This window comes from Amphiprion ocellaris, chromosome 1 (assembly GCF_022539595.1).
Source record: "Amphiprion ocellaris isolate individual 3 ecotype Okinawa chromosome 1, ASM2253959v1, whole genome shotgun sequence".
Taxonomy (NCBI): domain Eukaryota; kingdom Metazoa; phylum Chordata; class Actinopteri; family Pomacentridae; genus Amphiprion; species Amphiprion ocellaris.
In genome coordinates this window covers 9,542,305-9,556,284 of record NC_072766.1, presented here as the reverse complement: position 1 = coordinate 9,556,284, position 13,980 = coordinate 9,542,305, and the positions used below count along the sequence as shown (strand labels likewise).

The 13,980-nt window shown below is 40.4% G+C and overlaps 1 protein-coding gene across 14 annotated transcripts in view; it reads left to right on the top strand.

Moving 5' to 3' along the window:
- tjp1a (tight junction protein 1a) overlaps positions 1-13,980 on the top strand; it is a 99,036-nt gene that overhangs the window by 60,307 nt on the left and 24,749 nt on the right. For 7 of the 14 annotated variants that reach the window (XM_023276697.3, XM_023276709.3, XM_055011087.1 and 4 more), the window contains exons 3-10: positions 6,296-6,352; positions 7,605-7,729; positions 7,911-8,013; positions 8,197-8,524; positions 8,787-8,890; positions 9,635-9,803; positions 10,017-10,152; positions 13,479-13,618. In XM_023276697.3, coding sequence (XP_023132465.1) covers positions 6,296-6,352; positions 7,605-7,729; positions 7,911-8,013; positions 8,197-8,524; positions 8,787-8,890; positions 9,635-9,803; positions 10,017-10,152; positions 13,479-13,618 — 1,162 coding nt within the window. Of the gene's footprint in view, positions 1-6,295; positions 6,353-7,604; positions 7,730-7,910; positions 8,014-8,196; positions 8,525-8,783; positions 8,891-9,634; positions 9,804-10,016; positions 10,153-13,478; positions 13,619-13,980 lie in introns of all 14 variants that reach the window. The other 7 variants (XM_023276698.3, XM_023276704.3, XM_023276702.3 and 4 more) reach the window with 1 other exon arrangement.

Sequence of the window (13,980 nt, the reverse complement as noted above, 5' to 3'; positions counted from 1 at the left end):
GAGACAGCAGCACTAGACTTCAGAGAGAAGCATGGCTCAGATTAACGTTTTAATCCAAAAGCCAGGATTATAGGTTTTGTATTTTATTCCTACCCTCACTATTCTAGCAGTCACTCTGTGTCAGATAATTTTCAGTCAGAGGTGTGTGTATGTGTGTGTGTGTCTTTGTGTGAGTGTGTGAATGTGGTATGTTGTGTTGAGGAGAGCCCTGATGGAGAGGTTTTTCACCAAGCTGTGTGATAGAGTAGAGCTGCTATTTGAAACTAATTAACTCAAGCATATTTGAGCATGTCAGCACAACAGCACATCATTGCTGACTGAGGCTGTGCATCATCATCATCGCCGTCGTCATCGTCATCTGCCCGTTGGCTACGTGCCCTCGTCCGCAAAGTCGTGTGCAAACGCTTGCAACCCTCTCTCCTCCCATCACAAAAACAGCCTGCCCTAAAAATCACTACTGCTGAATCCATCTATTCAACACTGAAGGTGTCGGCAGTTATTTTGTTGAGGTTGTTGGTAACGGTGCACTTCATAGGGTTTCATAGTTTGCACTAATCTGAAAGACAGAATGTCAAAGCTTACATTAGTGGATTACAGATTACATGTGTTTGCTGTTGAGTGCCTGCCCTCCAGAAAGAGTGTATGTGTGTCTCTGTAATTATGTTTTGTTTGAGTGTACTGCTGCCTCACTTTTTCCTTTGGGTCCTCTAATAGGGGAGATATGGTTACCATGGATACATTTGCCCCAGTGAAGGGCCAAGCTGCTGGTATAGGGTGGTGCAGGAGTTGGTCTTAAAGTCTCCTCTTCTCTTCTCTTCTCTTCTCTTCTCTTCTCTTCTCTTCTCTTCTCTTCTCTTCTCTTCTCTTCTCTTCTCTTCTCTTCTCTTCTCTTCTCTTCTCTTCTCTTCTCTTCTCTTCTCTTCTCTTCTCTTCTCTTCTCTTCTCTTCTCTTCCTTACATCCAGCCATCCCAGCTGTTTCTGTTCTTCATTGTTTTAAATCTCTGCTGTACACCAGAGTAACATGTTAACAGCCATGAAGAAAGGTATCAGCAACCTTGGTATGTTTGAACATTACAATCCTAGTCTTATGTACTGTGACTACTTGGCTTATAATATTCCCTCCAAGTGAGATTTCAGACTTTCTTGGGTTGCAGGACGTAAGATGCGGTGAGGTATACTAGTAGGAGTTTTCAGTAGTTTGCACAGGGTTTTTTCTGGAAGCTGAAGCTATTTCCTGCAAACAGGAAGTGGAATGTTTTCCTGTGGGTGCTGTGGCTGTGCTTGCTTACATCCTGCCTTGGGCTATCAGAGAAGAGCAGACACACTGACCTACAGCTTTGTCAGGATTTTACCTCACACTTGTCGTCATCTAAAGACGCAACACTGCTTGACGGTTGCTCAGTATTTGTCTCTATACCCCTGAATAACTTGACATGAAAAAAGAATTGTTCTCGCTCAGTGGCAGAAAGTTCAGTGCTGACCTGTTCTTTTATCCTTTCTTCTTTACTTCTCCTACATTTTCATCCTGTGCATTCCTATCTTGGACTTTGTATTTGATACACCCACTGTATGAGGCATTCCTGTGGTTTAAATGAAGGGAACATAGATGAAGGGAGGTGGTGAGTAATGGACTACCAGACAACAGTTTCATTGGTGAAGCACTGATAAAAGGCCTGTGTTGTGCTTCTTCTCAACCTCCCCTCAACCCATGGCATTAGTCATAAGATGACCTCAGTGTCACCTGCCGCTTTGTCAGTGTCTTTCATACATTAGTAACTTGATTGGATGAAAGAAATAAGTAGTTTATTTTGACAGCGCATTTCTCTGTGGTAAATTATTGTGTTTTTAATGCCCCGAACTAGTGCATGATATCCAGGGTCTCATGTTTGTGGCTATTTCCAGCTAAAAGCATTTAGTACCCAAATGTTCTGTGATTTCCAGCTGACTTCTCATTCGGTTGCACAGAGTAGAGGGACTTGCAGAGCACAGATTCTTAAGCTGTTGGCAGTGTTTTTGCAGTTTCTGTAAATTCTCCTTAAATGTGAACATGTTTAAAGATGATAGAGACTGAGATGCAAGTGCTGAAACCTTGCATGCCTGTCCTGACCCTATTTATCACTTCTTTCTGCAGCAGGTTATTATTGTCCATTTCATCATTCGTTTCATTCCAGTCAGTTCATCAGTATGCCCCAAAGAACTGGATTAGTCTCTGCCTTTGAAGAGCCTGAGTGAGCTGTTATCATCTTTACTGGACTGCGTGTTATGGTGGGCCAGGCAGGGCCAAGCAAGACTGGCTGTAGCTTGAACAAAGAGGCCCTGTAGTGTTAAATCATGGCTTGTGTGTGTGCGTGCGTGTGCGCACGGACAAGTACACATGTGTGTAGTTTGATGGCTGCTCTTTGTTTCCCAGCCCTGGGCCTTGCTGGCTAGAACTCAAGCCTGACTAATATGGATGTATAAATACACTAGTCTGCCGTCAGTTTGTGCAACATCAAGCACACCATTGTTTCACACAACTCTGTGACTTCAGAGATAAACCTCATCCTTTGTTCCCGACAATATATTTATTATTGTTTTACTCCAGAAAATGAGACACACTTGTGTTCGTGTTTGTTTTGGCCCCACGTGCTCTGTGATCTTTGCTGTTGCACGATTGAAATCGTTCCTGTTATAAAATATGTGAGATCACCAAATTACCTACTGACACAGAGCTACAGTTTGAAACATCTTTTCCACAGAGAAAATTCCTGTCTTTGGACATTTATTTTATGAAAGATCAGACACCATTACCCTCCCTCATCCGCATCTCCTATTAATTAGTTGCTAAAATTTACACGTTGAAGGTGAAGTGTTTATTATGTTGATGTCTCTGAATAAATCTTTGAAATGAATGTGCTACTTGGTTTTCAGTTGCTCTTTTCCCAGCTTTCCTAAGATTTAAGCTCTGTTTGCCGTCTGCTTTCCATCCTGCTTATATCTAAAACTCAATCAGCCAGCCTGCTAATCATCACTAAACATTGCAGTGAGTAATTACTACAATAATCTCATCTGAGAGGCATAGCTGTAGTCCCAGTAGAGTAAATATTCTAAGCAGCCTAAGACACAGACGGGTTCTTTCTCTGTACCCATCTTGACTATGATCTGTTTAGCTGAGATTGTCAGTAAAACTTGTATTTGCCATAACCAATGTACCATGTGTTTTTTAGGAGGCTCTTCTTTTCTGGCAGAGCTCCTGCACATATTAATAAGTGCAGAAACTGCTTCCTCATAGACTGTCCTGATTGTAATCTGTGTCTGTCACTCACAAAAAAGCCTAATTACTCTTTTACATGACTGAAAACTCTGATATTTCAAATGCTGTTACAATATGTTTTTATTTATTAAAACCAAATCCAGCAGTGTGAGCAATTAAATAAATATATGGGAGACACAGCTGCCTTGCTACAAATGTGCAGCACATTTGACATACAGCCATTTGTTCTCTCATACAATGTCCACTCACATGTTTAATAGAAATTTAGTTAAAGTCAAGCTAATTCCTATAATTGAACTAATGCTTTTTCCTACTTATGTAAGCATGTCTACGCCCTGACAGCTCATACACTCCCTAGTTACTGTAAACCATCCCTAGCATGGCTTATGGTCAGTGTGAGGGTGTGTAGGTGTGGATGTGTTGCGTGTATCAGCTTTCTAAACACTGGGATTTGGTGGAGCAAAATGTGTTTCACGTGTATTTTCTCTGATTGCTTTTAAATAGTATCCAATTTAATGGTTGTCATTAAACTGTGTGCTTGTTTGTATGCTAGAAAGGAACAAAGGGTGCAGAGGAAGCACAAGGACCTGTTCTTTCACCTGTCATCCTCTACAGTTCTATGCCCCCCGTTTCTTTAGACTGTATATTGATGTTCTATGAGCAGCCCACAGCTTCTCTCACCTCCTCCTGCTCCTCCCTCTCCCTGCCTATCAGTGCAACCCACAGTTCAAGGACAAGGCCACCTGCCTGCCTGACCGCCTGGTCACATGACCCCGCACACTGTTGTTTCTCATAGCATAGCCCCTCTGTCTGCCTGAACTGTTGGATGAATGAATGGATGAACGGATGGATGAATATATCACAAAACACTTTAGTGGAATGGATGTGTTTGGGAATGTCGGGGGGGATCCATGGTTAAATGGGTCAGGTCCCCTCACACAATAGTGGCATTACTTTGGGAGTCGTAGGGGCAGACAGGAGAGAAGAGAGGGAAGGAGGAATAGAAAGGGGGGACACCCAAGCCCTCTGTGCCAATTATGGACATAAATAACATCCACACAGAGCTTCCATGGAAATTAGGGGCAAAGGGTTAACTGTTTATTCTGGAGCTTCAGGCTAACTGATTCATTGTCATATGGTGCACAGGAGTGAAAAGGAAAGACTGACCACAAATCCAGATTAGGAGATCTACAGTATGTGCACCATAGGGTTAGTATTTACGACGCCACTACTTAAACCTGTTCTTGCTTTAAACATCACAATTTAAAAAAAAAAAAAAAAAAAAAGTAAACTGGCTAATCTTTTTTGCTCTGATATTTTTACAGAAGTCATATTCAGACAATTAATAATTATGCAATCATCTTTGAAATAGATTTGATTGTTTTCTATTGATCCACTGGAATAATCAGTCAGTGACTTTGGTTAAAATTGTGTTCATATAAAAATGAACTGACTGCACCTTGCTGCAATGAGATCAAAAATAGGACCTCTGTTATTTTTATAGGATCTTGCTAATTCCTTCAAAGTGTGTTGATTCTTTTCTTTGTATTTAGACAAATTTAAGTACTTGTGATGAAGCATGTAGCTTTTTTGCATTTGCCTTTCTTTTTCTCTGCAAACCTACAGTATTATGTGTCTAGGCATGTCAACAAACACCAGACACTCTTATCAGGTGGCTGGTGGTCACATGCAGATGGTAGCCTTGTAGCGTGCACCTCATGTAAACTGTATATTTAGTATAAGGGAAGGTGATGACAGTAATGACCATGATGGTGTTGAAGATGATGGGTGAGATGGTTTGGGGATTAGGTGATGATGAAGGGGTGAGGCAGTAAGATTATCGTGATGACAGGGTAAACAGATGACATGGGGTGTTGTTTTAAAAGGCTGATTATAGAAGGTGTAGTAAACGAGCACCCTGCCACGTGTGATGATGTTTATGTCTTTTCTTTCCCCTTCCACATTGGGCTGTGCTCAGCACTCTGCCACAGACAGCTGTACCATCACTCCCTGCAGGCAGACAGACAGGACAGCAGTGTTGCTTCCTCTGCTGGAGGGAGGCAGAGTAAAGCTGTAATTTCAAGCTAAAAATAGCTTAAAACAGTGTTGTTTGATAAACAAATTGAAGAGTATTCATTTAACCTATTAATAGTAACATTATTATGGTCTGATGGTTAAATAATAACAGTTATGTGGCATTTTTTATGCTTCTTCTGTGGGAACAAACAATAGAGAATCCATGTGAAACACAAAATTAAATAAAGTCTATGTTAAAAGGTGAATCATGCAGAAAGAAAAATGTGAATGACATCGCACAACTGGAGAATAAGTGAAAGTAAAACTATTCCCTCTGAGAATCAGGGTAATCCAGCATGGTAGGACAGAGAAGCAGCTAAATACCTACACTTCTTCACCTCTCCTAGATAACAAAGCCAGGAATAATATAAGAATGTTCACTCAGTGTTTGAGGTCTCAGTCCGTCTCAGCCGGCACTTTGCTCATGCTGCTGTCATTCATCATCTTTTCACATGTAGACTTTTTGTACTCCAGGGTAATAAGCAAGAGAGATTACCTTGCTGGTAACCAAACAACCATTCTGTCTACTGTGTCTACTGAAAGACAACAGGATATGGAATTATTTATTGTATGTATAGTTCACAGACTGGTCCTGTGTTTTAATGCTGAATGTGAATGCATTGTAAATGTTGCAATTGTTGACTTTGGTTCTTCTTGACTAAATAATGTCAAAATCTGATTTCGAAAATGTGAAGCGCGTCTAGCCTTTCAGCAGGCAACAGTCGGGCAGCTGAAATTTTATCATTTTACCTGCTTTCATGTCACACAAAGCTGTATGAAGGATATTGATATGGATGGATATTACATCTAGTATTCTGACCTATGTAATAGAACCAATGTGGCCTAAGACAGGTTGGTCTTAGTGCAGTTTTTTTTTTTTACCAGAGTACATTTGAATGTACACATGTATCTAATAAACTAGCCTGAAGATACTGATCCTTTCTCTCTCATGTCTTGTGTTGCAGAGTGCAGCGATGGAGGAAACGGTCATATGGGAACAGCACACAGTGACCCTTCACAGGGTAAGTGTTCATAACACTTTAATCCACTCTTCCTTTCTTCTCATCTTTTCCTCTCTCTGGCGTCCTAATCCTGTAAAATGTCTTGTGTGCTTGTCTCTCTGTTCTTTGCCCATCCATTCCTCCTCCAGTGTTAAGAGACCCAGCTGTAGCAGCAGGATGTGTGGTAGTGAAACAATAGTCAAGGAACCCAGATGGCAGGAAACAAGGCTAAGGAAGACAAAAATCAGCACCCACTTCCTCACTACTTCATTTCACTTCCTTCCTGTTGGCAGCATACTCATCTCCCTAACACAACTCCAGGGAAAGAGGGAGATCATTGTTTTAGCCAATGTGTAATTAAGAGAGATTGTACCCCGGTGTCTGTTGTAATGTTGGTGAATATCACAGACTATCCCCTGTAGCATAATCGGCATCATCAGGTTAACTGTCAAACGATTCAAAGGCCATGTTCCCCAATCACGAAGGAGTATACTCCTGTTGTCTTACTGTATGCTGAACTTCTGAATGTACTGAATGTACCTTCTGTTGGAAAGCACTTTAGCTTAACATCTGTTGTTTTAAATGTGCTATTATTTAAAACAACAGTGACTTGACTTTGGGTACACTCTTGTTAGTTGATGCTTCCGTGTCGTGGGATTTTGTAGAGCACCTGTCTAGACTGGCCTGCTTGCTGTAATCTAATTAGTGGCGGCTTTATTGAGGCTAAAGGAGCGGCCCGGTGTGACCTGCGATTCTTAGCCTTGCAACTCTCATGTATTGTTGTGGTTGTAAGATTATCCATTTACATCACATTGCATGCTCTGCTGGTTGCTGGCTTTTGCAAAGGCAAAAACAAGGCATTCTGTGAAACCTCTATTGAGGCCTCTTGCAAAATTAGCAAACTTGGAAATACCTTGGTTTGTTGTAGTCAATGGTAATTTCTTCAGTCTTTTAAAGCCCTCCTATACTTGACAGAACACATTACATTATTATAGTTAAGTAGCAATTTTGATGGCAGTTGGCCTGAGGAGAGTTTATTAAGATAAGAAAAACTTCATTGATCCTGCACTGGGGGAGTTTACACGCTATAAGTTATAATAAAAAATATGCACACCTTTGAAATGTACAGCTAAACTATGATGAATTTGCATATGGATATGTACAGGTTTTAATCAGAATTATTAAAATGTTTGCAGCATAGCTGTACACAAGGCAACTTTATCTTCAATTTCTGCCATATCAGTCAGTCTTGTCCGTGTATTTTCATGTGTAGGCCCCAGGATTTGGGTTTGGCATTGCCATCTCAGGTGGGCGAGACAACCCTCATTTCCAGAGTGGCGAGACGTCCATTGTTATATCTGATGTGTTGAAAGGAGGTCCTGCGGAGGGTCTGCTACAGTAAGTGCTGGACTATATTACTATTATTATGGACCTCAGACTTTGTTGTAATAAGATCACACTGAGTTTTTCCCTGTTCTGCTCCAAACTGCTGAGGTGTCAGCTATCCTGATATGCATCATGTGGACGTATAATTCTTAAAAACTATTTATGTATGGTAATTATTTCCTAATTTTTTCAGAGAAAATGATCGAGTGGTGATGGTCAATGCAGTCTCCATGGACAATGTAGAGCATGCATACGCTGTTCAGCAACTTCGCAAGAGTGGCAAAAATGCAAAGATAGTAAGTTTTATATTCACCAAACCTAAATAAGGGTGAAATACTTTCACAGTGACCCATGATGGTACTGAAAGACATTAAATGTCACAGAGCCATTTCACATCATCAATGACATGTAGTCTGTTTCGGATGTGAGTAAGAATGTATTGTTGGCCCCATAACGTGAAACTTTGTCTACTTTCTAAGACTATTCGTAGGAAAAGGAAAGTGCAAATCCCTGTTTCGCGGCCAGGGGACAGGGAGACGATGTCTGAGCACGAGGAGGAGGACAGTGATGAAGAGGATGGTTATGATCACCACAGTGGTCGTGGTGGCCAAAGTGCCTATGGAGGCGCGAGCGGAGGCACAGGCACTGGGAGGCGTCATGATCGTGAGCGCAGCAACAGTGGGAGGCGGGATCACAGTGCCTCGCGGGAAAGGAGCGTTTCACCGCGCTCTGATCGCCGATCACAAGCCTCTTCTGCTCCACCCAGACCTGCCAAGGTCACCCTTGTCAAGTCTCGAAAAAATGAAGGTGGGCAATACAATGTCCAAGCATCTGAAAAGTTGACTATGGATATTGTCCATAAATGTGATTTACATAAATATCATAATGTACCATAAAAACAAACTGGAGCAGGTTATTAAATTCTGGAGTATCTCATCATTACTGGTACTCACAATAGGGTCAGTCATAACTGTAATGTGGGCTAGTGTGTTCATCCTTTTTCCAAGTGATGGTTAAGCTGATGTGCCTGCTAACATTACTTTGTTATGCTTTTCACCTTCGAAAGCAGAATATGGACTGCGGCTGGCCAGCCATATCTTTGTGAAGGACATCTCTCCAGAGAGCCTTGCTGCTCGGGATGGAAACATCCAGGAAGGAGATGTTGTACTTAAGGTAAGAGGAAAGAGAGGAGTTTTTTGTTTGGATTGGACTGACAGAGGTTTTAAAAATGAGTTAAAGACAGTAAGAGGAAAATGAGCTGGAAAAAGACTATAATAATAGTAAAATATGAACATATGAAGATATTATTCAAAACATTTTTAAAAAGAGATATAGAGATGAACAGGGAAAAGAGGAGAGTATTGTCTCCTTTTTACTAGAATTTTTCACTTGTGCGCTGCCAGCTTCCAGAGTGAGGTCACTGTTCATTAGTATGCAGGCTCACCAGCAGGAAAACCACACATTGCATTATTCCTTTGATTTTTTAAAAATTTATTTAGTGTTTTTAATCCACTCAGTCCCTGAGCGGATAAATCCCCTTAACCCTAAAGAAATGCATTCAAAATTCAATTTCATGTTTCAATTTTACTGAGGTGAAAAGACATTTTCTAACTGTGATTATAGGACAAAACTCATTGTGAAGTAATATATACCGTTGTTTTGCTGTAATCAGTATAGTATATGATACTTCTACTCTCTGTGCCTGTGACAACACTGTTAGCATTGTACACAAGTTCAATTATGTGATCCATATTAAACTTGTTTATCACTTACTCTAGCTTTCCTTATTAAGCCTAACTCTACCATGTGATTATCCTTTACTTTTTAAAAGCTCACTGTTGACTTTGCAGAAAAACTGTTGTGGGGCTGATGTATCTTCTTAGTTCTTGAGCTGACCTGTTCCCCTTCGTCTGGCAGATCAATGGCACAGTTACAGAGAACCTATCACTGATAGATGCCAAGAAGCTGATTGAGAGGTCAAAGGGCAAGCTGAAGATGGTTGTGCAAAGAGATGAGCGAGCCACACTGCTCAACATTCCTGACCTTGATGACAGCATCCCATCAGCCAATAACTCCGACAGAGATGGTGAGACAACATACATGGAGCATTGTCTTGTTGGATGCAGCAAGTGTTGACTGCAAGAGCTGTGAAGTGTTTTTTAATAAAATAAATCTGAACATTTTTAAGCACAGAGAAGAGATAATTTCAATCACAGCTGAAATTAGAGTTTTCTTGTTACTATATTTTGATTTATATCATTGATTAAATGCTAATGCATTCCTAATTCAAATTTCACAGACATTTCAGAAATACACTCATTGACGTCAGACCATTCCAATCGATCCCATGGGCGAGGTAGTCGGTCACGTTCACCTGACAGGCCCGAGACATCGGACCATCTCCGTCACTCACCTCGGCAAATCAGCAATGGCAGGTAGGCGAAGTGCACATACACACACATCTGACTGCAAATCTGGTGATGGGACACTGCTGTCACATGACACAGTCATACATCCCTACTCCCACCACACCAACTTCATACATCATGTCCTCACCCACAGGTGAGTGGGTGCTGACTAAGCACCTTGCACCACTAATGCATAAATCAATAGATGAGGACATAACGTGCATAAACCATCACACTCCCTCAGGAACCATTAGTGACTTCAAATACTGGCAAGGTAGAGGAATTGATCTCCCAGTTGACTATGGTCTTGTTTTGAAACCATGTTAGAATGCAAACATAAGTGCATTTATTACTGAACACAACACAGTTTTACTCTTGTTGCCATTACTCACATAATGGAATGAGGATATATATTTTATGCTACATGTTCAGTGATTACACTACTATTTGATCTCTGTGTACATTATGTGTTCGCTAACCCTTAGACGTTGGCTGCAATGAAAAAAGGCAGGATATGTTATTGGTTTCTGTAAATAATTCAGAGTAAGTACACAGAGACCTTGTTTGTAGGCAGAAAAAAACAACCAAAGGTGCTATTTTAGGAAAGAGTCACTGTCAAACTCATTGCTAACAAAATGGTGGCAGTTTCCTTTTAAGCTTCTGTGATGTTGATGAGATGTGGGTCTGGCTGTGTGAGATATGAGCGCTAATTCTAAAGGGCAAATTTTTCACTAGAACAGATATATGAACTCTAATTTAAGCCTAAAACATAGCCTCACTGAGTTTCAGATCACACGCGCGCACACTTAAAACAGCTGTTGTAGCTGATATTGATGGAAGTTCACTATGCTGCTTCTTGTTTAACTGTGTGGCTTATTAGTTGCTTGTCAGTCATATAAGAATGGATTAACTTCAAGTGCAGTCATTTCATTAAATAGCATATTTTGGAGTACTCATACTTGTTAAAATGCAGGATGATTGCAGGTTTGCTGTTGCATAGATTGCTTCCGACGTAAGCAAATGGATCCCTTCGACAACAGACCCATGAGGGTTCGTTTTGAGAACTTATCACTGGAATTTGGTGCTCTTTGTTTCATCCCTCTTTTATGTTTATGTACCAAATTTAATAGTAGAAGTAAGAACCAAATGTTACGTTGTTTTATTTTTGTTTATCACTGTGGGTGACTGGTTAATTTGGTGAACATAAGATATGAGGGGTACACCTGCTACTCATGTGGATGCTGTATAAGATGTGATTCAGTCTGACTGTCGCCAGACTATGATGTAAGGGAATGTTTTTACTGTCTCTCAGTTTAGGAGGGGTAAAAGGAATTTGACATACTTCCCACAGTGCTTTGCCCCAAGCCAGATGGTTCATTGAATCTGATTGGCTGTTGCTTAGATGCATTCTTTTCCCCTCCTTACAACACAATGCTGGTTCAAATTTTTGAATACAACAGATGATTAAAAAAAACCACTTTATCAAGTGTCTCTCAGTGAGGTTTAGTATACTTTCTGCACAGGCGAAACACTCTCTGCGTTGTCGTTCAAGGAATTACAATTAAATCCTCGTAATGATGGTTCAACGTCCAGATGTATTTGTGTAAGTAATTAGTTTTTTTTTTTTTTACAATATTTTGTAGTTTCTGTGAATGATATATTTAATTATGAGACTGTAAGCTTATAGGGATGAAATCCCGGTTTGTATTTCAAAACTATAATAATATATGTCCAGTCACTGTTGTTAAGTCAATTTTGTTATGTAAATATTTTAAAGCTTTTGAATGAATATATAATTATGGAGACTAGGGCTGTTTTGCAGTGTAGATATTCTGGTCTGGCCACTACTGTCCTGTTTCTTCGTGTTTTCTAAATCTCACCTACCTTCTTGCTTTCTTTTCCCTGTACAGATACTATAAAAATATGAAAGGTGAAATAGTTTTTGTCTTTGTGACGCCTTTTTTAGCACCATTCTGCAGCAAGAAGCAGCAGATTTAGGCCACACCACACTCTGTCTTTGTCCCTCATTCTTGGTCTGTTTGTATCTCTCATTTTTCCCCTCTCACTCTTTCTCATTCATTCATTACACACACACACACACACACACACACACACACACACACACACACACACACACACCCACACACACACACACACACACACACACACTTGCACGCACAGACTATGCCTTTCTTCCTCTCATTACAATTCTGTTATTTATCCTTGCGATGCAGGGGCATGATATTGCACAGAAGAAGTTCTTTTGTAAAACTGAATTGTAGTGAGAACTGCCAAATTCAGGAGTCAGGAGTCAAATTCAGGCCTAAAAGGCCAAAATGTGTTGGAAAGTTTTGTAAATAAGGGCTGAAGCTGTCCAGCTTACACATTTGACCCTGATTATTGGCCATTACCTTGGAAATGGATGCACATGTACTGCCTTTGTATCTATGTTTTGCTGACTTTTGCTGTATGAATATCAGTGACTACCAAAATATACGCCTCTGCAATGTATATTTTTACACTACATGAGCAAAAATGAGAGCACTGCCCTGAGAGAAGTTGTGCAGTCAGAGCTGGTGGCACAGTCTGCACCTTCACGCTCTTGTACAAAAGCTTCTGAATACAGCTCAAGTGCTGTGCCAGTGGGCAGTCATGTGATCAGATTGGAATTCAACCATTGTTTTAAGCAACAGAGCTCTTTCTACTCTGTTAGACATAACTTGCTAGACTCACACACAGTTTTTCTTTATTTATTTTATCCAAGTTAAACAGGAACTTGACCTGAAAAGTATCATAGCTTAAGACTGTATGTTGAGAGCCTCACTCTGATGTTTCTTTTTCTGCTTGTGTGCTTTTACTGACTAGTTTAGTGTATGGTCTGTAAAAAAATTCAGCTTGAATCAGTTTCTTTAGTTTGGAAAACAGCACTGTGTCTTCTCCTATTAAACTTAATCGGTTTTTAGGTGGAATATGGTTCACTGACATAATGCGTAGCCTGCACAGTTTCAAAAGAAAAAAACCTCCACCGTAAAGAACATACAACTTTAAACGGGTGACGAATATGCCTACTTTTATTGCTAATTGTCTTTTCATTCAAATCTTTTCTCCGTTTGTCCTTATGACGTAGTGCATGGTCGATGCTATTTCCATTTGGGTTCATTTTAGTGTCTGTCTTCCTGGTGCTATCCACACAGGACAGAACTAGCACTAAACACAGACTACACAAGGTCATCTTTACTAACACTGAAAACAATGTTGCAGTGATTTAAGGATGTGTTAATAAAAACTGCCAGCTTCTAGCATTAGCATTCTTCTCGTACTTAATTGCTATGTGTTATTATTATTTATTTCAGCCATCGAAGTCGAGATGAGGATCGCATATCTAAACCAGGGGCCATGTCCACACCAGTCAAAAGCTCTGATGATGGTGTTTTGTCACAGGCCAGCGACCAGGCCAGCTCCAGAGATGACAAACAGTTGCCTCCGCTGCCTGGTAAAGACACTTTCTGCCATCATCAGCTTTTACCACCTTATATACTCGTCTGTCTCATCCCCTTTGACACAGTGAAATAGAGTTCAAGTCTTAAAGCAAACGGATGCTGTTTTAGTTGACATCTTGCTGAGGTTTAATTCACTCTTCAAGTAATTTGTTCTGTGTGGAGCTGTGGCTGTTTGCTGTCGGTACCGGAGTGTAAATTAGTTAAAAGACACAAGTAAATTTAAAAAAGTTTGACAGTGAGTCATAGCTGAGATACACCTCTATACCAAACTCCATTACTGTTTAAAGCACCCATAATCTGAACTATTGTTTATATGCTACCTAATCGACATGCTCAAGTAGTGGTTAATAGTACA